This window comes from Ambystoma mexicanum, chromosome 5q (genome assembly GCF_040938575.1).
Source record: "Ambystoma mexicanum isolate Mex_15411 chromosome 5q, UKY_AmexF1_1, whole genome shotgun sequence".
In the NCBI taxonomy this organism is placed as follows: Eukaryota; Metazoa; Chordata; class Amphibia; order Caudata; family Ambystomatidae; genus Ambystoma; species Ambystoma mexicanum.
In genome coordinates this window covers 1,079,950,153-1,079,976,707 of record NC_090933.1, presented here as the reverse complement: position 1 = coordinate 1,079,976,707, position 26,555 = coordinate 1,079,950,153, and the positions used below count along the sequence as shown (strand labels likewise).

Below are 26,555 nucleotides of genomic sequence, written 5' to 3'. Positions count from 1 at the left end.
GGGTCCCCCAAAGGGCGAAGATCTCCAGGAGAATCTCCTGAGCCAGCTCCCACTCGTGAGAGATCGTGCTCTGCCTGCTCAGAGCGTCCGCCATCTCGTTGTCGTCTCCGGCCAGATGAACAGCTGACATCGAAACCTCCTGCTGGATGGCCCAGAACTCGAGCTGCATCGCCTCCCTGCACAGAGGAAGTGGCCCTGCCCCCCCCCTTTTTGTTGAGGTAGTGCATGGCCACCATGTTGTCCGTTAGAATCAGGACACTCTTTCCTCGCAGTCGACAGAAAAGCCTTCAGGGCTAGCCTGACGGCCCTCAACTCCAACAGATTGATATGGAGTCTGGACTCCGACAGAGACCAACGACCGCTGACTGTCAACTCGTTGGCATGAGCTCCCCATCCTTTGAGGGATGCGTCCGTCACGATCCTCACCTCCGGCCAGGGCAGCCAAAATGGGGCCCCCTTCATCAGACTGCCTTCGACGGCCCACCACAGAAGGTCCTGGACGACCGAGGGTGGCACCTGAAAAGGGTCCGACAGCCTGCCGGAGGACTGAGACCACTGGAGCTTGAGTGCCAACTGCAAAGATCTCATCCGCAGACGAGCCTCTGGCACCAGAAGAATGCAGGATGCCATGAGGACAAGCAGTCTCAAGAACTCGGACGCTGGGAGATTCTGGGCAAGTTGAAACTTGTGCACCCTCTGTTGAATGTGAAGAGCCCTCACCTGGGGCGGAAAACTCTGCCCCAGGGATGTGTCAAGCACTGCTCCGATGTACTGGAGCCGCTGCGTTGGTGTCAAATGGGACTTCTTTAAGTTGAGGGAGAAGCCCAGCTTGTGAAGGGAGTGGCAGGTGACGGACAGATGATCTAGGACATGCTCGGGAGAGCTCCCCCTCATCAACCAATCGTCCAGGTAGGGGTAGACGTGAATCCCCCCTTTCCTGAGATGCGCTGCCACCACCACCATGAGCTTGGTGAAAACCCTCGGGGCAGAGGTCAATCCCAACGGCAGGACCCAAAACTGAAAGTGCGAGTCGCCAACCGCGAGCCTCAGGTACTTCTTGTGCTTGGGATGGATCGGCACATGGAAGTGAGCATCCTTGAGGTCGAGAGACACCAACCAGTCCTGAAGTTGAAGGGCCTGGAGGACTTGAGAGAGAGTAACCATCTTGAACATGTCCTTCCTGAGGAGTTTGTTCAAACCACACAAGTCCATGATGGGTCTCAATCCCCCGTCTTTCTTCGAATTCAAAAAATAAGGGGAATACCATCCCTTGTTCCTCTCTGCTACAGGCATCAGTTCTATGGCGCCTTTCTCCAGCAGGGCTTGAATTTCCTGCGCAAGGAGCGGATCCGGACTCTTCAAAGAGAGGTTCCCAGGTGGATTGTCGTGAGGCCTCTGCTGAAAAGGAAGACAGTAGCCGTGGGTTATGATCTCCAGAACCCACACATCTGAAGTAATGGCTTGCCACTCTACAAGATGCTGCGCCAGCCTTCCCCCAACTGGCGAACCATGGGACCTGGCCTCATGACTGAGTGGTAGCGGCTGCGGCGTTGCTTGAGGGCAAAGAGGCAACTGCCCGAGCGGCCTTGGCACCTCGAGTACCCTTGTTTCCACCTCTGGCACTCTTGTGGTGGCCTCTATGACTGCTAGCTCCTCTCGCTTTACTGAAGGACGAGTAATAGCGAAAGGAACCTCCCATCCATTGTTGTCCCCTAGGACGAAAAGGCAGAGGTTGTCGAACTGCAGCGCCCAACGACTTCGCTGCAGCTTTGGAGGTCTGCAACCTCAAGGCTCTCGTCAGCCTTGCTGCCAAAAAGATGTTCACCGTCAAAGGGCATGTTGAGGAGCCGGGACTGCACATCAGGAGCGAACCCAGACTTCCGCAACCACGCAAACCTGCGTATTACGGTGCTCGCCGCCATGGACCGGCTGACACAATCTGCCATGTCCAAACCCGACTAAACGGCCTCACACATGGCATCCTTGCCATCCTGAACCATAGCAAGGAAACCATCCTGTTCGTCCCCTTCGGGAATACGTTCAGCCGCTAATGCAACACAGTTCCACAGAGTGTGTGTGAAACGAGACGAGGCACATATGGAGTTGGCCGCCTGAAGCGCCATACCCTCTGAAGAAAACACTTTCTTCGCCCAGCCGTCAAAACCTTTGTCGTCCCTATCTGGAGGGATGGTAGGATACGACGCCTGCTTTGCCGGGGCCGTAGCCGCCTGCACCACCAAACTCTCCGGATTGGGGTGCCTGGACAAGTAGCAGGGGTTGCTACTGGCTGGACGGTATTTTCGCGACAAACACTTGCCCACTGCCGGGAAACTCTCCGGAGCAGTCCAAGCCGCCGCCACCCTTCTCTACAGAGCCATATGAAACGGCAAAACCGGGTCAGTGGGGGGACCAAGATCAAGGATGTCCGTGAGATCATCCTGAACGAACTCCCCTGGGGGAGCTGACCAACCCAAGTACTCGGTGACCCGAGACATAAGGCGCCGATATGAAGAATCGGCATGAGTGCCAGGCTCCAGCCTACAAAACTCCACCTCCGGAGGTGTGTCCAGTCCACTGGCATCATGCAGTGACTGCCTCCGGTCATCAAACTGGCTATGGCCCGAGATAAGCTCATCTGGTACTGTAACCGGAACCAAGCCGTCATCAGAGCCTTCATCACCCTCTGAAATGTACTCCAGGTGGGGAGAGGAAGACATCTGGGGACCAAAGCAGTGCCTGACCTTAGCCAGAGCCTTTCTAGGGGCTAACCCCGTGCCACGGGGCCCCTCCGACAGCACCGCCTCGAAAGGTGTCGAGGGCGCCGAATGAGTCGGCGCCGGCATCGACAGAAAAGGCATTGACATCGAGCGAATCGACGTAGACGTCAGCTGCAGCGCCGCCAGCATCGACGGCATCGACACAGGCCTTGAAGCCGGAGCTCTGAGCGTGTCTCTCGACGACCTAGGCGCTGACAGTGTCAAAGACCCCCTTGGAGGCAGAGCCTCGAGAGAAATCATCGATGACCTCGGCGCCACAGGCGTCGACGTCTTCTTCAAAGACGGCACAGGATCATGCGGTCTCGAGCGCGTCGAGGACCGGGACCTGGAACAGGCATGGCGAGAACGGCTACCCTTGTCCGAGTGGGAACTCTCCTGCGAGCCGTGCCGACCACCCGAGCCCGAAGGCGTACGAGCGGTGTCTCTCGACCGGTGCCGACCGACCCCAGTCAGAGGCGCGGACGGACCGGTGCCCTGCGATTCAAGAATCGCTAGCATCTGCTTCCCGAAGGAAGTCCATTCCTCCGGTGTCGCTTGCATGGAGGGATAAGCGACCCGCCGACGGGCGGAGTCCTCGGAAGAGGACTGGGAAGGCGACCGATGCCGGCGATTCCGGGAATGCCTCGAAGAGGCAGAGGAGTGGCGAGACAGACTCCTGGAAGGAGACCCACTGGACTTTCGACGATGACGCGGAGAGTCACCCCTCGAGTCATCCGTCGAAAGCCCCGACCTACCGACAGCTTCTTCATGCGTTCCCGCAAGACCTTTGCCGTGAGCGACTGAAAGTCGACATAGTCGTCCGTATCGTGGGCCTCCGCGAGGCACCAGAGGCAGGCGTTGTGCGAGTCCGTGACCGACATCTTGGACCCACAGGCCCCGCATTTCTTGAAGCACGGACGCGGGGTTGAAGACGAAGTAGACATCGCCACGAACAGGTCTTCACAAAAAACCGAACAGGTTCAACGAACCGAGAACAGCAAACTCCAAAGAGTTGAGGCGTACCGAGATTCACGAAGCGAACACGTTCGCGGAAAAAAACGGAACTGAGGCTATGAACGTTGTGCGTCCTACTTATCACATCGGGTGACGTCAGCCGTCAGAGGAGGTCCTCGGGGACGGCGCATTAACGTCATCGATGCAGAACGCAGACGCCGAAGATTTTCCGAAGCAGCACAGCTGTGGACATTACCGGTCATAGATACGGAATACGTCGGAGGACCCAATCCCCTCCAATTGTAATTTTGATAATGACCTGTGATTTTTAATAAATGCTCTGCATTTCTCCAATGATGGATGCATTTTTTAACATTGTAGCTAATCTTCGTGAGTGTTTGTGTAGACCGTATAGACGTTTTGACTATTTTTCTGGTGGGTAAAACGTTTACATCTCTTTTTCCTCCCATCCCCTGCCTGTATGTGGTAGGTGCTGGCCACAAAGTCTGGGGTCTTCCACCTATAGGAGGGGTGGGTTTATTTAGGAAACTGTACAAAATTGTGCAAGTCCATAGGGGGCTTTAACTGCAGTTAGGTTTTGTGGTTCCCCCAGTCTCCCCAGCACCTATTAAATTATGATGGGTGCCAACCTGTGGTATAGGGCACACACATACACAATGGAATTAGGAGGGACCTTTTTAGGCATTGTTTTCATAATAATGGTTATATTTGTAATGCTACGTATTATACCTTATGATTTGACCCCAAAGGATTTCTATATGTGACTTAATAAAGTATATATTTTTTCAGCGTAGTGTATTTTCTATAGATCTGTATGGGGACCAATGGTACACCTTGGTTTCAACCTCCTACACCTGCCTGAGAGTTAAACCTTGCTGCTCTGCCAAGTTATCTAACTTAAACAGAAGTTTGACTTTGATTTCTTGTCAGGTTTGTTTAGCCCCATTAAGGTCAATGGTTGTAGTGATACAGAAATGGCCAAAATATACTATAAAGTACTAAGTCACACCTTATTGATAACTACTCAATCCTTTAGGTGTGACATGAACAGAAAGGAACAAGTTACTTACCTGTAACTGTTGTTCTCTAGCATGGGTCTCGCATGGATTCACATGCTCATGAATATTCCCCGTCGTCAGGCTGGGTATCCTCGGTAAAGAAAAAATCAGTATCAGTTTCGTTTCTGATCTGTCTTTCTTAGTAGTAACCAATCACTGATCTTTGGGTCATACTGCTCCCAGCCAATGACTGCCCTCTCCCTAAGCCCCGCCTCCGTCAGCCATCCTCAGATTTGGTAGCACACCAAGTTGCAGTATGAGCAAGTGAAGAGCCGCAGAGGGGTAGGTGGGAGGGTTCGCATGTGAATCCATGCCAGACCCATGCTTGAAACCAACAGTTACAGGTAAGTAACTTGTTCCTTCTCCAGCATGGGGTCTGGCATGGATTCACATGCTCATGAATAAAAGAATACATAGCAGTATACACATGCACAACCATGGGAGGTGGCGACAGGCTCAACATTAAGCAATACAACAACTCAACATTAAGCATCTCTTACCTCCTCACCAGGCTCACCTTAAGCGAACAGGTTAAACCGACGTCGAGGTTATACATCCAAATAAATGACAGGTCCAACCCAAGAAGTGCACGTCTGAAAGAGAGATGGGAGTCCAACTTAGGGACTGAAATCACAGAGGGAGAATGGTCGAGGGCCCTATCCTACCCGAAGGAGATATCCCGGAATGCGAGGTTCAGGCTAATTCAGCTCAATATCCTCTACAGGACCTACATGACCCCACACAGGATAGCCACATTCTCCGACAAGGTTGCCCCGACCTGCCCATGGTGCACTTCCGATCATGCCGACATGATCCACATGTTCTGGACCTGTCCTAAAGCACAGAAACTTTGGTCCGCCGCTGAACAGACCTGCAGGAAGGCTGGGCTGGAGATATACGAATGGACACCTAAGGAATGCCTCCTGGGCACCCATCCGAGGCTGAGTAAAATCAAACACTCGGTGAAGTTTATGGACATTGCATGTGTGCTCACGAAGAGAACAATTGCCATGGCCTGGAAATCCCCGACTGGCCCCAGGTATGAACCCTGGATTAAGGAGATGTTAAGATGGACGGCAGCCGAAACCAGAGCGTGGTAGGAGGGAAATAGTCGAGCACCGCACTGGAGGCCTGGAAGACCCTTCTGAGAGACTTGATTTTTTCAACGAGCCACAAGCCCTCTTGAATCTACCCCTCTGAATCTCTATGTAAGTTCGACCGAGAAACTGCAATATCAAACTCACACTCGCCCCCACATCACGCCCCACTAAGAACAGCCAGACCCCATCAGACCCGAGACGAGGGTTCGAATAGGAAACGAGGAGCCCAACAACTCAGAGGACATACGGACAGTTAGTGTTACTATTGTTGTTTATTAATTGTTTAATCTTACCAATGCTTTAAATTGCATATATGTTATGTACTAGGTGATTCAATCTTCACCATGCTCATGATAGTTTTAATGTACACATATATATAAATGCCAATAAAAACATTTAAAAACAAAATAAAATTAAGCGAACTGGTTGCGCAGCACTGCTTGGCTGACCCTGGATTCCTCCCTGGAGTCCCGATCGACGCAGTAGAATCTTGTGAAGGTGTGCGTCGGCCTCCACGTAGCAGCCCTGCAGATGTCCAGCAGGGGTACACCAGACAGGAACGCCATGGTAGCAGCGATGGCTCTGGTCGAATGGGCTCTCGGACTGCCGGGCAGCGGTCGGTTTGCCAACCGGTGACAATGCATGATGCAGCCGGAGAGCCATCTGGAAATGGAAGTCTTCGAGAGAGCCTTCCCTTGATTCACAGCCCCAAAGTTCACGAATAGCTGTGACGTCTTCCAAAAACTCTTTGTGCGGTCCACATAGAACTTCAGCGCTCTAGCTACATCCAGCGAGTGCAAAGTCCTCTTGGCCGGCGTCGAAGGCGACGGGAAGAAAACTGGTAACACCAAGGGCTCGTTGAGGTGGAAGTCCGACGGCACCTTGCGCATGAAGGAGGGGTGTGTCCTAAGCACTACCCTTGTGTCATGAAAAGTCAAGTATGGAGGCTTGCAAGATAGGGCCTGAATCTCTCCCACTCGTCGTGCAGAGGTGATGACCACGAGGAACGCGGTCTTTCATGACAGGAACTTCAAGGGCGCCGAGTGCATAGGCTCGAATGGGGCTCCCATTAGCCTGGTCAGCACCACATTAAGTTCCCACGCCGGGGCAGGCGCCTTCACCGGCGGGAATGAACGGAATAGTCCCTTCATAAATTCCTTTACCAGGCGATGAGACCACAAGGACACCCGTCCCGTAGTCCTGGCATATCGGGAGCTGGCAGCCAGATGTATTTTTAGGAGGCGTGAGCCAGTCCAGCTTTGGCCAGCGACAGTAAGTACGGCAGCACTTGACAGCACTTGAGGGGCCGTAATCCGCAGAGGGTTAATCTTCTGTGCACGGCACCAGACAGAGAACCTCTTCCATTTATGACCGTAACACTTGAGAGTTGAGGACGCCCTGCCCTTTGCAAGAACCGCTCTGCAATCAGCCGGGATATCGACTGACTGGCGGGAATGTTGACAAGTCCAGAAGGTCCGGGAACCAGATCTGCCTCGGCCACGCCGGTGCGACGAGGATCATCCTGCACCTGGACATCTTGAGCTGGCTGATGAGGTGGAGCAGCAACGGCAACGGAGGGAATGCGTATAGAAACAGGCCGTCCCAAGGGAACGAGAAAGCATCACCCATGCTCCTCGGCTGTGGGAACCTGCTGGCGAACCTCTGGCACTTTGAGTTCGTCGCCGAAGCAAACAGGTCAATCTGGGGTTTGCCCCATCATTGGAAGAGTCTATCCACTTGATCCTGGCGCAGTTCCCACTCATGGCACGAGTGCAGCTCCCTACTTAAATAGTTAAGGAGCACAAGTAAATGTACAACTGTTACACACACTCTACAAACAATGAGTGCAGAGACAATCAAATATTTATCTTGCACACTCCCGAATCAAAAATGAAAGTGGATGGTGTCTCACTATGCATTAGCGTTTCATTAAAACCTGCTTAAGATTCCATCTTTTGCTGAATAAAACAGCAAGGAGGAGTTGCACTGGCAAGGATAGACATAATTACAACTATGCCTTTTGTCCTGTTCAATACTTGATGTAGATGACAAAGTACAACATTTTGGTTTTTTTTATGCACAAGTTATATCTAGGGCCATATGTTCAAAAATTATAATTCCCATTTTTAAAGAAAGGTTCCTTCAGATGATTCCAGCCCTTTTCAACCTGCTTATGGTAGGTGATACCTGTTTAACCACAAATTATTTCCCAAAATCGCATATAAAAAACCCAGGAACAATATATAAATGTATGAGCCACTCATTGGGTATAATTTAATTTATACTCTAGGGATCCAATTACATCATGAATTGCAGTTATCTCAATCTAATGCAATTACTTGGCGGCAGTTAACTAATTTGAGATTGTAAAGTGTAATGTTAAGGTTTGTTATAGGAATTAAGGCAGTGTATTAAACCTTGCAAATATCAATTGTGGACTTCCTGACTCATAACGATTTTTCCAATTGTTTACTGCATGTAATAGCCACGTTTTTATTACTGTTTCAAGAAAGGAGGGTATTAACAGTAACTTTTAAATCGCCATTATTCATGAAATGAGAATGATCATAGCTCAATAATTTTTACTTGCATAATATTGAATTTACTTCTGTGTTTAAAGTTTTATGAATGTGTTTGACGTTAGAAATCGACTAATTGAAAAAAATAAATAGAAAATGTTGCACCGGAAGGACCATTGTCGTTTTACAGGATGGTCGATCGAATATCTAATAATATTTCATTTTATCCAGCAGATTAAACCTAAAATATCCAATAATATTTCATTTTATCAGGGAGATTAAACCTAAACTGGGAAGTTCATATCAGTTATATGGGTCTATGTGATTAGATTGACAGTCTTTTTACGATGTCTTTTTTTCCTCTGGAAAATGTTCAACGAAAAAACTCCTTTAAGTTGTATTTTTTATTTTGTGGGGTTACCCACAAGCCCCCGTGAGATAATTTTGGAGAACGTGGGGGAAGAATGCCAGAGGAGAGTGTGGCTGAAAACAGTAGTCAAGGTAGACAGAAAATGAAAGGCTGACACGAAGGGGTGGGATTTGTATTGCCTTAGAGATGTCCCGTTCTTTATTGTGTCAGCTGCAAGGTGCTTTCTACTAGGGAGTTATACTTTCCTGTTTTCTTGTGCTTGGTTACTAGGAGACCGGATCGAACTGGAGAAGGAAAGCGTCCGTTATGAGTGGGCGTATTAGTTTGGAGAAGAGTGTAAACAAAGTTGTTGTTACTAAAGTTGCGCCGTTGCGCTACCTCTGTTATTAGTTATAAGCAAGTGGAAAAGAAGCGTAATCTCACGTCATCTGATAGACAAGAGAAACGCTCCGATGCGAGGAGGCTGTGCGAGCCTAGTGAAGCTGTGCCGATGAATGCCTGCTGATCATCTGTGAACCAGCCGTCAGCCGCCTGAGATCCCGCCATGGGAACAGACAAGCTCCGTTGACGAGTGGGCTTGGTCTCCGAGGCGAATCAGGTGCGTCGATAAAAGGGGGTGGAACCAAGTGAATAACACCCCTTGCAAACAAGACGAAAGCGCAACAAGCTTCAAGGGGAAAGTGCGATCGCTGACCCGCCTACCCTCAGCTGTTCGCACTGCTCTAACGAACTGTATACCGAACAGGTCAGAGGGGGCAGGGCTAACTCCCTTTGAAGTGGCAAGAGGAGAGAAATGATATGAAGACGATGCCGTGTCAGGCTAAAAGACTCTGAGGCATTTTTGGTGTCAATGTTAGATAGAGTTTGTCTACGTTATTAGGAAAAAGTGCCGTATGACTGAAAAGAAGAAATAAAATATACGTTCAGCCGAGGACTGGCTTACTTAACCAAGCGAAAGCCACAGAAACCTACAATAGCCCATGTAGAGTGTCAGCCCATGGAGAGTGTCAGAAGACTGTTCCACACTCATTTTTCTCTTAACTGATAGGAGAATACTAGAAGAAGTAGAGGAGAGTGAAAGACTCAGCAAGTAGATGATAGAAAAACTTTCAAAACGTGCTTAAGAGAGTCTCCAACAAGAGTGAAGGAAAGCAAATATACATGGAGAGACAATAAAGTTTAAGATGACCTTTTCATTAGGAGAAGAGAGATACCTTTTACAAAAGAACATTCAATCTGAAGAGGAAACCTGTCGTCTTCATCAGCACAAGAGACATCCTTCAGTGCAGAACGAGATCTTCATCTCGTGTATCCCTTACCAAAATTTGAACAGAGTTTTAAATAAAAGTTCTTTTTTTTTTTAAAATCACAGACCTACCAGTGTGTGTGTGTGCGCTCTTATTACAAGAGGTAACACCCCGTCCTCTGTTTCTTACATATTCCCGACACCTTATATGCCCCACCGCCCTATATTTTTCAATTTGGTTTTTTTCATAAAAACTATTTCAGCAATAAAAAACATCAAAAAATGACCATTGATGTAACAAAGTTGTTCCCTACATTACTCACCGTAATCGTATTTCTGATGCTTGTATCTGCTTAGATTCACATGCTGTGCATAGGCCGACTTCTAGTGGAAGCTGCGGAGTATTACAGTTTGTTTTTCGAAACTCAAAAAGGGGCGTCAAACCAGGGCATGCCAGTAATACCATCCCTAGTGTGACGTCCCCTGTACCCATGATCCCTCACACGTGTAGGACCCTCAGACTGGATTTTTTCTGACATGAGGTAGCATGAGGAGTAGCAGGAGTACAGATTATACAAGCAGATAAGAAAGATAAGACTACAAGCATCCATGCGCCTTCTCTCGGAGGGGAGGCAGGGCGGGCGCATGTGAATCTAAGCAGATACCAGCATCAGAAATACGATTACGGTGAGTAATGTATCCCTTCTGAGGCTTGTGGAATCTGCTTAGATCACATGCTGTGCATAGACTAGCGAGCAGTGTTAGAAGGAGGAGGAGGTGGGATGTGAGAATGGTCATGAGCAAAAAAATGTCTTAGAACCGCTTGTCCCACTTGCGCATCTGTCTTGGAATGTGTGTCAATGCAGTAGTGCTGATTAAAGGTGTGAATAGAGCTCCATTGAGCTGCTTTGCAAATAATGTCCAGGGGTACATTTGCAATGAAAGTCAGAGTGGCTGCAATACCTCTTGTAGAGTGGGCCCTCGGCGTAAAAGGCAGTGTTTTATCTGAAAGGGAATAGGACAGTTGGATACATCTGACTATCCACATAGAGATGGCATTTTTAGAGATGCGATCGCCTTCTCTGCCTGGCGCTATGGAGATAAACAGTTGATATGTCTTTCTTAGCGGTCTGGTCTTGTCTACGTAGTAGAGGACCGCCCTCCTCACATCTAGTGTGTGGAGTTTCACCTCAGCAGAGCTTTTGGGTTCTTGGAAGAAAGCCGGTAGCTCAAAAGACTGGTTAACATGGAATTTGGAAATTAACTTAGGTGAGAAGCTAGGGTGAGTGCGTAAAACCAGTTTGTCCTTATGTATAGTAAAGAAAGGATCCTGCACCGACAGAACTTGAATTTCACTGACCCTTCTTATGGAGGTGATGGCTACTAAGAAGGCAGTTTTATAAGTCAGGTGTTTGAGACTAGATTTGTGAATGGGCTCAAAGGGAAGTCCCATGAGCTTAGCCAGTACCACATTAAGGTCCCCACCTGGTGGTGGGTTAGAAATTGGAGGGTGGAGTCTCTTTACCCCTTCCATAAATGCTTAGACGACTGGCACTTTCCACCATGACACCTTGTTATGGGAAGTGGTGTAGGCTGATAAAGCTGGCAGGTGCACTTTCTAACACTAATCCTGCATCCAGTAGGTGGAGTATTTGGGTGACCACATTAGAAGGAGTACAATCAACGGGGCTGATTTGCTTATTCTGGCACCAAATTACGAATCGTTTCCATTTATCATAGTAACAGTGCCTCGTGTTCGGTTTTCTTGACTCTTTCCAGATATCCATATAACTCTGACTTCAGGAGCCATGCTGCCAAATTCATCGAGTTGGGCTGAGGATGCACTGTTAGCCCCTCGTGCTGGGAGAGTAGGTTGTACCGGCACAGGAGTTTGATGGGGTCGCACACCGCCAGTTTACGTAGGTGTGGATACCATGGTTGGCTCGCCCACATAGGAGCAACCAGGATGAGCATCATCGGTTCCCTGTGGCTCTTATTCACCACTTTCCTCATTAGAGGGGTTAGTGGAAAAGCATAGGCAAATATCCCTGACCAATTCATCCAGAGGACGTTCCCCTTGGAGCCTGGCTGGGGGAATCTGGATCCGAAGTTTGGGCATTGCCTGTTTTCGCTTGTGGTGAATAGCTCTATAGTGGGGAAACCCCACTGAGAGAAGAGGTCTCCTATGACCTCTTCGTGTAGTCGCCGCTCATGTTCTTGTGGGAGGAGATCTCTGCTCAGAGCATCTGCTACAGAGTTGAGTTCCCGGAACATGTTGGGATGACAGGTAAATCTTCAGTTTCAGTGCCAATTTCCAAATTGTCTGGGCAAGCTTGGACAGATTTTGAGAACGAGTGTCCCCTTGTTTGTTTGAGTAGAACATTGCAGTCGTGCTGTCTGTTAGGATCTGCACTGACTGGTTGAATAGGTGGGGTTCGAATGCCCAGAGCGCTCTGAAGACTGCCAGATGTTCTAGCAGGTTGATGTGGTTCTGAGTCAACGTGTGGGACTAGAGATCCGGAGCTGTGTGGTGAAGGTAGTGAGCTCCCCACCCTGCCAGGGAGGTGTCTGTTGTGACAACGGCCTGTATCTCTGGATCGTAGAAGGGTTTCCTCTTTGTAAGATTCTCTCTTGTCCACCAGCGAAGACTCTGTACTAGTATTGGCAAAACAACCACTAGATCGTCCCACTGACCACTTGCTTGAGACCACTGTTTCGCCAACCATTCCTGCATGGGTCGCATGCGCAGGCGCGCTTGAGTAACCAGGTAAATGCAAGATGCCATCATGCTTAGCAAACGCATAGCTTTGCACAACCTTATTTGGCGACCGGCCTGATATTGAGTAATTTGCAGCGAAAATGTCAAATTCTTTCCTCTGATGGAAAGGTCAACCCCTCTTGGGTATTTAGGACAGCTCCTAAGAACTGTTTTGAGGTGCTTGGCACCAGGCTTGACATTTTCTCGTTGATTGAGAAGCCCAATTGGAAGAGGAGGTTGATTGTTCTTTGGATGTTTAGTCTGCAAATTAGGGGGGAGACTCCCCTGTAATGAGCCAGTCGTCCAGATAAGGGTACACTGGGATTGCCTCCCTGCGCAGGTGCACCGCCGCCACCGCCAGTACCTTGGTGAATACCCTTGGAGCCGAGGTTATTCCGAAGGGCCGCACCTTGAATTGGTAGTGCTGGTTGAAACACAAGAATCTTCTGTGCGCTGGGAACATTGAAGTATGAAAACTGGCATCTTTCATATCCAATGTTGCCATGAAATCCCTCTTTTTTAGTAGAAAGAATACCTCTTGTAGTGTAGTCATGCAGATTTTGTGTGGCTTGACATACTTGTTTGCAGGTAGGAAATCTAATACTGGGCGCATGGTCAGATCTTTTTTGGCACAAGGAAGTAGGTTGATTAAATACCCCTGTTTACATGGTTGACCGGGACGACTTCAATGGCGTCCTTTGCTAGGAGAACGGCAATCTCCTCGAGGAGGCTCTTCTGATGTTCCAGCGAGTGTACTTTCTGTCGCGGAGGATGATCTTGGGGGCGCCCTAGCAAGTCCATGCAGTATCCTCCGGGTACTGCCGACAGCACCCATCTGTCCGAAGTGATCCCCTCCCATGCGTGGGTGAAGGTGGAAATGCGCCCTCCTACTGGGGATGCGTGGGAGGGGACCTGGAGTGGAACGTCTCTGCTTATTGGGTGGCGTACCACCTCTGGCGGGGCTGCCTCTACCCCTAGTGCGACCCTGCGCTGCCCTCTGGGGTAGCCCTGTGAGGATTGGGATTGGGTGTTATCCCATGAGGTTCCCTGGTTTTGTTAATAGTTTGAACCCCTTTGGGAACTTTGGCCCCGAAAGTGGCGAAAATTGTTGTTTCCCCCCTGTCCAGAGTGTTTATTGGTGAGTTGGCCAAGAGATTTTAGGGTCTCGTACTCATCCTTTGCCGTCTTTAAAGCTTCCTCCACTGCCTTGCGGAATAGTACATTCTGCTCCACAGGCATATCAGGGTTGCTTGGGTTTCGGGTTTGAAACCTGACTGCCTTAGCCAAGTGTGATGCTTTACGACAGTGCCTTCGGCGATTAACTTCCCAGCATTATCTGTTGCATCAAAGTTTGTTTTTTAGCATGCATCCTGATACAGACCTTCCATCTGCTGCCAGTTGAGCCAACTGGCTCTTTAAGGGTTCAGAGGATTTCAAAGCCGATACCTCCTCCCACTGATGGCAATTGTAGCTTGCCAAAAGGGTGGCACTGTTGGCAAATCGTGCCTGCTAGGCAGAAGTGGAGGCAACCTTTCTACCCAGAGCATATAGTCGTTTACTTTCTTTATCAGGCGCTGCTTCCGAAGAAGCAAGCGGTGTACCTGCCCTCTTTCTGGTGGTTCTTACGACCAAGGAATCCAGTTTTAATTGCCCTCCTAATGTACAGGGTATCGGAGGGTGCAGCACAGAACAATTTCTCGACTTGCGGCTTAACCGCTCAAGTGAGATTCGGGGTTTGCAGTGAGTGATCAATCCTACGCTGGATGGCTTTTAACAGAGGCATAGCCTGAGTAATGGCTTTCTTGTCTCCTAGGATTTCGTCAGTGAAATCCATGTCTTCTTGGACACCCTGTGTGTCGATATGAAAATGGGCAGCTGGCTTAGCCAGTACCTCATTGAGGAGGGGTTGGTTATCTACAGGCGAGTCATGCACCGGGGGGGTCTTTAGGAACCGGGGAGTCAATGTTGTAGGCTTCAGCATCATCCTCCTCCTCCTAGTCCTCGTCATCCCCATAATAAGAGACACCTGTCTGGTCATCAACCAATTGAGGTTCTGTTTCATCACAATATGAATCAGGGCGGTAAGGTTCAACCACAAAGGGGTCTGTGACCAAGCCCTGAACCGGGGCGTCAGAGCAGAGTTTCTTAGCAGGGGGCTGAGAGGACTCAGGTATTGCCTTGGACCCCGAAGGGGCAGAGGTACGAGGGATGTTGGAGTAACTATGATAGTAATTAGGGTCCTTTTCATAGAAGTCAGCCATGAATGACATCCTTCTCATGACCCGATCAATGTCTGCTGAGCTCCACTGTTTAGAGCGAGGAATAACAACAACATGTTCTGGTTCCTCATCAGTGCCCGATCCTAAGCAGTGGGAGGAATGAGTTTACTCTTAGTGGTAGGATCTGAGACCTTGGACTACCCTATTGAGTTAGGGGCTTTATGCTTCTCTTTATGAACATGGTGTTCTGAAGATGTCTTTTTATGTTGTTTATCCCCTTTCCAATGACTAGAGGAGTGTTTCCCAGTGTTTTTAGGGGCCTCCCAGGGGTTTGACGCCTCGCGTCAAGCTACGGAGGTGGGATTCGAAGAAGGACGTTGAATCTTGGGTGTACGGTCAGATGCCTCACGTCTAGCCTGTGGAGGGTAGAGGGCGGAATCGTCATCTGACGAATGGGCCTCGGGGACTATTGATCGTGCGGCACCTTTATCAACCGAAGACGGTTGGGCTTTGTTGTGAGGCGAACGGGAATGGGAACGCCCAGAGGACAAAGATTTGTTCGACCGCTCTTGGTGTCGTCCGGTGCAAATCGCTCGAACACACGTGTCGAGTCACGGCACGGGTTGATGTGCTTAGTGGAGGTAGAATGTGTAGCGCTTCTGCCGCCGGGTGTTGTCCCTAAAACGTGGCCAACGGCCAGTCCTTCGGGGTTGGGGGCCTGCGCGCGGGTGTCCGAAGTCACCCCTTTGCCCTCGCCGTCCGATTGGGCGGTGTTGCTGCCATGGCTGAATGTCCCCTCCACTTCCATGGCCTCTAGTTGCCTGGTGTAGTGGCCCCAGCGTTTAGTTGAATGATCCTTAAGAGTTTTCGGCTTGAAGAGCTTGCAAGCTCGACAGGTAGCCTCGGGATGGTCTCGTGGGAGACACAGATTGCACGTATTGTGCTTATCCACCCAGGGAAACTTCCTATTACACTTAGGGCAGAATTTTAATGGGAGTACTCTCCATATGTTACAAAATGGCAGCAGGCGGGTATATGTACAAAAAGGTGGGGAAAAAAGCCTGTATGACCACCCCCACTCTCCCTACTGTACAGGGCCGAGGCCAGAGGCCTTCCAAGGCCCGAAGTCCGTTGTGGCAGTCCTCGGCGGCCGACTTCCTCAATCTTCACCGGCGTCTATCTTCGGCGTACGGTGATAGTGAAAGGGGAAGTATTAACGGTAATAGTTAAATATAAACGGCTAAGCGCCGAAGGAACTCTGCAACATGCGTCCGACTAGTATGGCGGAACAAAACATTCTGAGGGTCCTAACACGCGTGAGGGATCATAGGTACAGGGGGCGTCACACTAGGGATAGTATTACTTGCATGCCCTGTTCGACGTCCCTTTGAGGTTCGAAAAACAAACTAATACTCAACAGCTTCCACTGGATGTCGGCCAATGCACAGCATGTGATCTAAGCAGATTCCACAAGCCTCAGATATGTGTGTGTGGTGTGTGGTGTGTGTGGTGTGTGTGGTGTGTGGTGTGTGGTGTGTGGTGTGGGTGGGTGTGTGGGTGTGTGGGTGTGTGGGTGTGTGGATATACATACATATGACCGTAATTGTATTTTTGATGCTTGTATCTGCTTAGAGAAACTCGAAAAGGGACGTCGACAGGGCGTGCCAGTAATACTATCCCTAGTTTGATGTCCCCTGTATCCTTGATCTCTCACGCGTGTAGGTCCCTCAGATTGTTATTTTTCTGGCATGATGTAGCATGAGGTGTAGCGCGAGTACAGTCGTATCCAAGCAGATACTTATTAGACAAGCTCATAGGCATCCATGCGCCTTCTATCCGAGGGGAGGAAGGGTGGGTCGCATGTGAATCTAAGCAGATACAATCATCAGAAATACGCTTACGGTGAGTAATGTATCCCTTGTGAGGTTTGTGGAATCTGCTTAGATCACATGCTGTGCATAGATTAGCGAGCAGTGGAAGGAGGTGGGATGTGACAAGGTTCATGAGCGAATAAATGACTTAGAGCCGCTTGTCCCACTTGTGTATCTGTCTTGGAATGAGTGTCAATGCAGTAGTGCTGAGTGAAAGTATGTATTGAGCTCCATGTAGCCGCTTTGCAAATGCGGTCTAAGGGGACATTTGCAATGAAAGCCAGCGTGGCTCCAGTACCTCTTGTGGAGTGGGCCCTTTGGCGTAAAAGCAGTGTTTTATCTGGTAGGGAATAGCACAGTTGGATACATCCGACTATCCACCTAGAGATGGAATTCTTAGAGATGCGGTCACCTTCTCTGCCTGGCGCTATGGAGACAAACAGTTGATCTGTCTTTCTTAGCGGTCTGGTCTTGTCTACGTAGTAGAGGACCGCTCTCCTCACATCTAGTGTGTCGAGTTTTACCTCAGCAGAGCTTTTGGGCTCCTGGAAGAAGGCTGGTAGCTCAATAGACTGGTTTACATGGAATTTGGAGATGGATTTAGGTGAGAACCTAGGTTGAGTACGTAAAACCAGCTTGTCCTCATGTATAGTAAAGAAAGGATCCTGCACTGACAATGCTTGGATTTCACTAACCCTTCTTATGGAAGTGATAGCTACTAAGAAGGCAGTTTTATAAGTCAGGTGTTTGAGAGTAGACTTGTGCATAGGCCCGAATGGGGGTCCCATGAGCTTGGCGAGTACCACATTGAGGTCCAAACCTGGCAAGGAGTTAGAAATTAGAGGGTGGAGTCTCTTTACCCCTTCCATAAATGCTTTGATGACTGGTACCTTCCACCATGAGACCTTATTATGGGAAGTGGTTTAGGCTGACAAGGCCACCAGGTGGACTTTTAGGGAGTTGAACACTAACCCTGCATCTAGCAAGTGGAGCATATAGGTTACAATGTTAGATGGAGTACAATCTATGGGGTTGATCTGCTTAGTCTAGCACCAAATTATGAATAGTCTCCATTTGTCAAAGTAACAGTGCCTAGTGTTGTTTGGTTTTCTTGATTCTTTCAAGATATCCATGCATCTTTGGGGTAGATTGAGATGCCCGAACTCTATGACTTCAGGAGCCATGCTGCCAAGTTCATGGAGTGTGGTTGCAGCTGCACTGTTAGCCCCTCGTGCTGGGTGAGTAGGTTGGCACGGTAGTTTGATGGGATCGCACATCGCCAGTTTACGCAGATGTGGGTACTACGGTTGTCTTGGCCACATAGGAGCAACTAGGATAAGCGTCATCTGTTCCTTGTCTAACTTGTTCACCACCTTCCTCATGAGAGGAGTTGGGGGAAAAGTGTAAGCAAATTTCCCTGACCAGTTCATCCATAGGGCGTTCCCCTTGGAGCCTGGCTGGGGGAACCTAGACGCAGAGTCTGGGCATTGACTTTTTTCGCTTGTGGCGAATAAGTCTATAGTTGGGAAACCCCATTGAGAGAAAAGTTTTTCTATGACTTCTTCGTGTAGACCGCACTCGTGTTTCTCTGGTAGGGGATCTCTGCTCAATGAGTCTGCTAGAGTGTTGAGTTCCCCTTGAACATGTTGTGATGACAGGAACATTTTCCGTTTGAGTGCCCATTTCCAGATTTTCTGTGCAAGTCTGGATAGATTTGGAGTACATGTACCTCCCTGTTTGTTGATATAAAACTCAAAATAGTGCTGTCTGTTAGGATCTGCACCAACATGTTTGTTAAATGTGGTTCGGATGCCTGAAGGGCTTTGAATACTGCCAGAAGTTCCAGCACATTGATGTGGTTCTGAGCTGCAGTGTGAGACCACAGACCGGAGCTGTGTGGTGAAGGTACTGAGCTCCCCACCCTGCCAGTGAGGCGTCCGGTGGGACTACTGCCTGTATCTGTGGGTCATAGAAGGGTTTCCCTCTCGTTAAGTTTTCTCTCGTCCACCAGCGAAGATTTTGTACAAGTGTTGGCAAAACGACCACTAGATCGTCCCACTGACCGCGTGCCTGAGACCACTGTTTCACCAACCACTCCTATATGGGATGCATGCACGCGTGAGGAACCAGGTAAATGCAAGATGCCATCATGCCTATTAAACGCATTGCTTTGTGCACCCTTATCTGGCAGACGGCCTGATATGGTATTTGCAGTAACAAATTCTTTACTCTTTCCTCTGAAGGAAAGACCAATCCTTCCTCTGTGTTTAAGGAACTGTTTTGAGGTGCTTGGCAATAGGCTTGATTTTTTCTCGATGGAGAAGCCCAATTGAAAGAGGAGGTTGATTGTTGTTTGGATGTTTTGTCTGCAAATCAGAGGTGATTCCCCTGTTATGAGCCAGTCGTCCAGGTAAGGGTACACTGGGATTGCACCCCTGCTCAGGTGTGCTGCCACTACCGCCAGTACCTTTGTGAATACCGTTGGAGCCAAGGATATTCCAAAGGGCAGCACTTTGAATTGGTAGTGCTTGTTTGCTATCTTGAAACGCAAGTATCTTATGTGCACTGGGACCATTCAAATATGAAAATAGGCATCTTTCATTTCCAGCGTTGCCATGTAATCCCCCTTTTTTAGTAGTGGGATTACCTCTTGTAGCGTTGTCATGCGGAACTGTTGTGGCTTGACATACTTGTTTGCAGGGCGTAAATCTAATACAGGGCACATTGTTAGATCTTTCTTTGGCACACAGAAGTAGGTTTAATAAATACCTTGTTTACCTGCTTGGCTGGGACCACTTCATAGAAGCGTAGTTATTTATTTTAGAAGGATCCGCTGATGTTCTTCTGAGTGGATTTTCTGTTGTGGGGGGTGGTCGTGAGGACGTTGAAGTAGTTCTATGCAGTAGCTCCCTGCTACCGAGGACAGCACCCATCTGTCCGAGGTGATACCCTCCCATGCGTGGGTGAAGTTGGAAATGCGTCCTCCTACTGGAGATGCATGGGAGGGTACCTGAAGCGGAATGTCACTTGCTCTGGAGGTGGGGTGCCACCTCGAGCAGGTCCTCTGCCCCGACCACCACGACCTCTGTGCTGTCCTCTGGGCTAGCCTTGGAAGGCTTGTCCTTGATTAGTCCCATAGGAACCTTAGCCTTGATTGTAGCCGGATCCTATTTGTGAATGTTGGCCCCGAAAATGGCGAAAATTACCCTACCCCCTTGACCAGTAGGCTTGTTTGTGAGCTGACCTAAAGATTTTAGAGTGTCATACTCTTCCTCTGCTGTCTTAAGTGCGTCTTCCATGGCCTTACCGAAGAGCACGTTGGGTTCCACTGGCATGTGTATTAGAGTGGCTTGTGTTTCTGGCCTAAAGCCTGACTGGCGAAGCCCTGCATGCCTCTTTATGACAGTCCCCTCTGCAATGACTCTTCCGGCATTGTCCGCTGCATCGAAATTTGATTTGAGGAGACAGGTAGATACAGCCCTTCCGTCTGCTGCCACCTGAGCTAGTTGTGATTTGAGTGGCTCCGGGGCGGACGAAAGTAACACAAAAATTTCCTCCCACTTATGGTAATTATAACTAGCCAAAAGGGTAGCATTGTTGGCTATTCTAGTTTGATAGGCTGCAGAGGAAGTAACCTTTCTGCCCAGGGCATATATCCTTTTGCTTTCCTTATCCGGTGGGGCCTCGGAGGAAGCAAGGGGTGCGCCTGCTCTTTTTCTAGTTGTGGTAACAACCAGTGAATCTGGTCTCAATTGGCCTCTTATATATAAAAGGTCTGATGATGCAGGCCTGAATAGTTTTTCCACACGCGGGTTAACGGGCTGTGTGAGATTGGGTGTTTCTAAGGAACAATGTATCCTGCGTTGGACTGATTTTAGAAGCGGGATCAACTGACCTACTGTCTTTTTATCCCCCAGTATTTCTTCAACGAAGTCTCTATCGTCCTGTACCTCCTTTGTGTCAACCGGGAAGTGTTCCGCCGCTTTGGCTAAGACTTCTTTGAGGAGGGGTTGATTATCTATAGGGGAATCAAGCAATTGAGTGTCCTGATTAAGAGGGGAATCTATGGAGTACATGTTAGCCTCCTGGTCTGCCTCTGGGTCCTCGTCATCCCCATAATAATGTTCATCTGTATCCTCTGCATCAAGTTGAGGGTCAGATGTTTCCACAAAGATGAGATCGTCCTGGTCTTGTTCTAATTCGGGGTCATATAGATCTATAATTGTACTTTGTAAGGGGACATTAGAGCAGGACCTCTTAGAAGGGGGTTGAGTGGGTAAGGCAGAGGCTTGAGAGCCAGAAGGGGCTGAGGTGGGAGGAGTGGAGTGGAAACTCAAAGTAATCTGGGTTTTTCTCATAATAATTGGCCATGAAGGTCATTCTTCGCATTTCCCCATCAATATCTTGGGAAGACCATTCCTTTGAACTTGGTATCACAATAGATTGAGGGGAAATACCCAAGTCCTCATCAGTGGGAGGTATAATTTTAGATCTAGTCTCTAGGTCTCTCTATGGCCTTGGATAATATGCCCTTTTGTGGTGTCTTCTCCCTAGGATGGCTCTTGTTGTCCCTATGAGGGGTTTTAGAGGACCTTTTATGATGTGTTCCCCACCCTGGAACCCAGAGGAGTGTTTCACAGACTTCTTGGGGCCTGCCGCTTTATCCGACGTCGAGCGTCAAATTTCGGGTGTGTGACCTGAGGCTTCGTCCGAGGACGATCGGCTTTCACACAGAGTTTTTCGAGCGACACCCTTTCCGTCTTTCGATGGTTGAACCCTGTCGTGTGGCGATCTTGATTGAGAGCCCAGAGGACCAGGACTCGGTGGACCTTTCTCGGGGTGTTGAACGTTGTAGAGTATTCGACTCCTTTGTCGAATCTCGACTGGTGCTTATGTGCTTGGTGGTGTGTGCTTTTGTAGCTCTGCTGCCGCTGGGTGTCGTCACCACAACATGGCCGCCGGCCTGTCCTACGGGGTCGGGGTTCTCCGCTTGAGTAGCTCAAGCTACTCCATTGCCCTCGCCGTCCGAAAGTACGGCGTCGCTGCCATCGCTAAAGGTTCCCTCTACCTCCATGGCCTCAAGTTGCCTGGCATATTGGGCCCCAGCGTTTTGTGGAGCAGTCGTTTAACGTCTTAGGCTTGAAGAGCCTGCACGCTCGACAAGACGTTTCGACGTGGTCTCTTGGGAGACACAGATTACAAACTAAGTGTTTGTCCACCCAGGGGAATTACACTTTGGGCAGAATTTAAATAGTGCATTTTCCATAATGATGGGTTATGGAAATGGCAGCTGGGCGAACAAAGTATAAGAAGGGGAGAATATGCATTCTAAAATGGCATCCCCCCTCTCTCCCTACTGTCTGGGCCGAGGCCCGGGGGGCCTTCCAAGGCTGAACGGTCCGTCATGATGGTCTCCGACAGGCATTTTTTTTTGTCTTCACCGGCGTGGTGTTTCGGCGGTTGATGAAAGGCTAGAAAGAAATACTATCGTAATTATGAAAAGTTAATGGCTTATCGCCGAAAGGAACTCTGCTATACGCGTCCATCTAGCATGGCGGAAAAAAACAATCTGAGGTACCTACACGCGTGAGGGATCATGGGTACAGGGGACGTCACACTATGGATAGTATTACTGGCACGCCCTGTCGATGTCCCTTTTCGAGTTTCGAAACAACAACTGTAATACTCTGCAGCTTCCACTAGATGTTTGCCTATGCACAGCATGGGATCTAAGCAGATTCCACAACCCTCAGAAATATATATACGTATGCATCTTAAAAATAAACTCTGCATGCTGGATTTGTGCTAAGTTATCTTGTGCTCCAATAACAATGATAAGCATTAAGGATCAAGAAAGGGCACTCTCTTCCACTAAAATAAAAGGTTTCATGAAAAGGGGCCCTTAAAATTAAATTGGGAAATGGATTATACGGATTACAAAAAGATACATTCTTAGTTAAATAAAACATTATTTTACACCATATGATTCATAGCAGGGTTTATGGGAATGTCAAAATCATACCCAGGTCCATGAAATAATCTGCCAATAACAGGCACAAGGCAGCGACATAAAGTAAGACTTTCAGTATTGTTTACTTACAGTCAGCAGCGGTAAAATTAGGCAGGGAATCGTAGCTTTTTTCACTGTTCATTATATCCTTTAATATATAAAAAAGGAACATATTTTTGCGCAAGATCAAACAATGTGTCAAGGGAAAACAACAATTACAATGAATAGCCTTAAATGTGAAAATCACTTAAATACAGGCATGCAAAAGAATGCAAAGTAAAATGGAGCAAAAATAGTTGACATTCATAATTCAGGACTGATATTCTATGCATCATTTTCAGATTTTAAAAATGACAACCTTGAAACTTCTCTACCACAAGAAAATATAAATGATTTTCTTTTGCTCTCTTTAGGCATAGTCTGGTTTCCACTATCGCAAACAAAAGTAATCTCCTAGAGTTCTCAAGTACTGCATGACAGAAGCTTACTGGCAGTCAATACTCGAGACAGACAGAAATGACTGACAGATGTTTTATTTCAAGTTGTGCTGATATTTGTACTCCCATCCACCAGTGTGAAGCAGATGACATATCTCACTTCTCTCAGAATTGAGCTGCTATTTTGAACCACATCTACCAGTGTTCACCATGAACAGCTTCTCCAATTTTGAGCTGGCAACTGGAACACATCAACCCTTATGACTGTTTCAATTCTCAGACTTATTTTACATGTCTATCATTTTCTCTAACATTCATAAGAAGAGGCAGGATTGGTGTGAGCACAAGGAGTACAAATAAAACCACATTAGTTCGCTATACTCCATATGAAATGCTTACTTTAGATCATGACATGTGGTACCAGTAGGCCAAACGATACAGCCCCACTTTCTTTTTTTGGAAAATCAAACATGCACATGGCAGCCCCTAATGTCAACCTATGACTGAGCTTCAGATAATGCGTAGTATAAGAAATGAAAAACGAGCGCCCTCAAATCTTGGTCCTAATTACAGTATCTTCACGGTGGCCAGAAGTCAACTATAGCATTGACCTCATCCACCACGTACTCCTCAAAAAGTAGGACCTATACCCTACAAAACACAAAACAAAAGGCAAAAGTATCCTTCTGGGAACCACTTCAGCCGTTACTCGCACACTTCCCTCCAGGGGTTCGATTCATGGGATCTTTCCCCCTCCCCACCTAACCCTCTCTCCCTCTCTTGCCTGCACCCTCTCTCACTTGTTTGAATTCAATCTCGTTCTCCCACCTTCGTTCTCGCTCGTTCTCTCCCCCCTCTCGCATTTCCCCCTCTCTCTTGTTCTCTCGCCCTCCGTGTCTCCCTTTCCCCATCGTGTGTTCTCCCTCTCTCGTTTTCTCTCTTTTCCCAACGGGTCCCTCCTGGGCCTTGGCTTCGTCCGCCCCGCCCTAAACCCATCATGGTCCTGGTCAGGCAGCAGACATCCTTCAAACCTGCTGCCGTGGGTTCCTCCCCTTATGCCTCAGGGAAGCTGGTGGATGGTTCTGGCTTCAGCCTCCCAAAGCCCCTAATGTAAGTGAACATCACAATATGACATGGCATGCATGCGATGTACCCAGTCTTCCTACAGCTGGCCAGAGCCTCTGGCCTTCTTCCATATCATCTTCGTCATAACTCTACCCTTGAGTCAAGGGTGATTGGGAAGGCACCCTCACCAACTGCACTTCTGGCTTTTTTTTAAATACCTTATGTATAAGGTTTGGTCTTTGCACTCTCTCCTGATAGGCTGCTCTTAATTACAGTTTGAAATCATAGCACCAATGAAGCAGGTCTCACAATTAGGCAATCACACATCTGGGGAATCATTTCTACTGGAGGGTCTTTTTTGCCGTTAGCGCAGCTCCTTCTTGGATTTCTCACCGATGCAGAGTTTGGCTCTGCACTGCTGCTTCCCTGCTCCAATGTGACTGTCCATGCCGGGTGCTTCAGCAGTCCCAGTCTGTGAGGTAGCATTTACTCATTCGCCTGAAAGCAAGCTTCTCGATTTGTTTCTTCAAAGTTCCCAAAATACACAGCCTCGTAAAACCGTAGCCTTTATCCGCATATTTAGGCTGCTTCAGGTTTCTATCTTTGACAATGTTTTGCATGGCACCCTAGGAGATGTGGTTCTGCTGACCCTTATTCCACAATGGGACACCATTACCCCATACATGGCTCTAGCCGGACCAACTCAGACCCTGGTGGCTCTCTTCTCCACATCCTTTCAAAAGTGGCTTTTCAGACAACTATATTTTAGGATGCCTGTAGTTTACCTGTTCTGTGTGTGACAGGGAAACGTGTACTTGCTGCCTTTGGTAACGTTCATGTTTTTATTGTGCCCCCCTCATATTTCTTTCTGTAATTTTTGTAATCCTGCAGTTGTATGTCATGGGGGCACCCACCTCAGATCTAAGAGAGGGAGCCCCTGCAGTTAGGAATATACATGCCTAGTCTACTATTGGGAAGAAGAGACAATCGTTCCAGTCCCCCAAGCGCTTTCAGATGAGGCAGAGGCCTGGAAGTGTGCAGTAAGGGCTCAGGGAGGTTACAAGGGGAAGGGGGTGTATTGCCAGCAGAGCAGGCTCCAGCTCACGCAGATGTGAGGATAGCAGCGTTTTGGCCAGGTGGAGGACATCAGAAGTGGGGTCGGCAAACCTCTGCATCAGTATCTTGAATGGCACCAAGGAGGTCAGCAGCAGGGGAATAGGAGAGTTCCAAGGGGCCGGTGGAATGGGACTCGGAGGTGGTATGGGACTGTCTAAGTGTTGGAGCTATGGAAGTGGGGACATTTTGCAAGAGTGTAGAAGCAGGCAGTGAGCGGGGTACAACCCATTCAATCAACCTGCCCCTGCACTGCCACAGTCATGTTCCTTCCCACCTCTGAGGTTCACCTCCATACCTTATGAAATACACCAAGCCTACACCCAGTTGCCACCAAACCCCCCACACATGCAGGCACAACCACTGCCTAATGCGCAACCATAAGCAACCCAGCAGAACACTGTGTACAGAGGCCAAATGCCAGCATCTAATGCAGTGGTAAATGGAATGGTAGCACCTTACCAAGGTGTCAGCGTCATGTGAGGAAACCCTTTCACGTTCCCAGGTCCAAATACATATCCTGATTAGGACAGCCCACAGAAAGCTCTTGCATGCCCAGTCCTGTACACGACTATCCACCCCGACGAGGAATCCTTGGTGGGAGATATGAGAAACCAGAAGGTTTCTCAACCGCTAGTCCCTGGGGAATCTGTCATCCAGGTGGCCAGAACACGGCCACTGCTTTTGGATCCAGTTCCTGGGGGTGGACCAGTGCGGGAGGATCACCTGGATGAGGGGTCTTCAGGAGTGAGACATGGTATCCCTCCCCCTGTAACACCTTTGCCCCATCCAAAAAGGTATGATACGTACGAACCTTACACCTCTTCCCCCTTTCCCTTCTCCAACACTTTCACATGGACAGCCCGCTCTGGGAGAACACCCGAGAAGTGTACCTGACATGTCCTGCTAGTATGGGCAGGGGAGATCAGGCAATTACTGACAATCACTCACACCTGACTTCCATTACACTTCCCCAACACAGATAAAAGGCAGAGGACGAGAGTGCACTGAGGCAAAGCACATAAACAGGTGCAGCAGTTTCAAGTCTGGAGTTCAGC

The 26,555-nt window shown here is 48.7% G+C and overlaps 1 protein-coding gene across 1 annotated transcript in view; it reads right to left on the bottom strand.

Moving 5' to 3' along the window:
- Positions 1–26,555, bottom strand: part of FAM91A1 (family with sequence similarity 91 member A1) — a 1,180,047-nt gene that overhangs the window by 1,009,952 nt on the left and 143,540 nt on the right. The window contains exon 4 of the mRNA XM_069621589.1: positions 22,973–23,030. Coding sequence (XP_069477690.1) covers positions 22,973–23,030 — 58 coding nt within the window. The remainder of the gene's footprint in view (positions 1–22,972; positions 23,031–26,555) is intronic.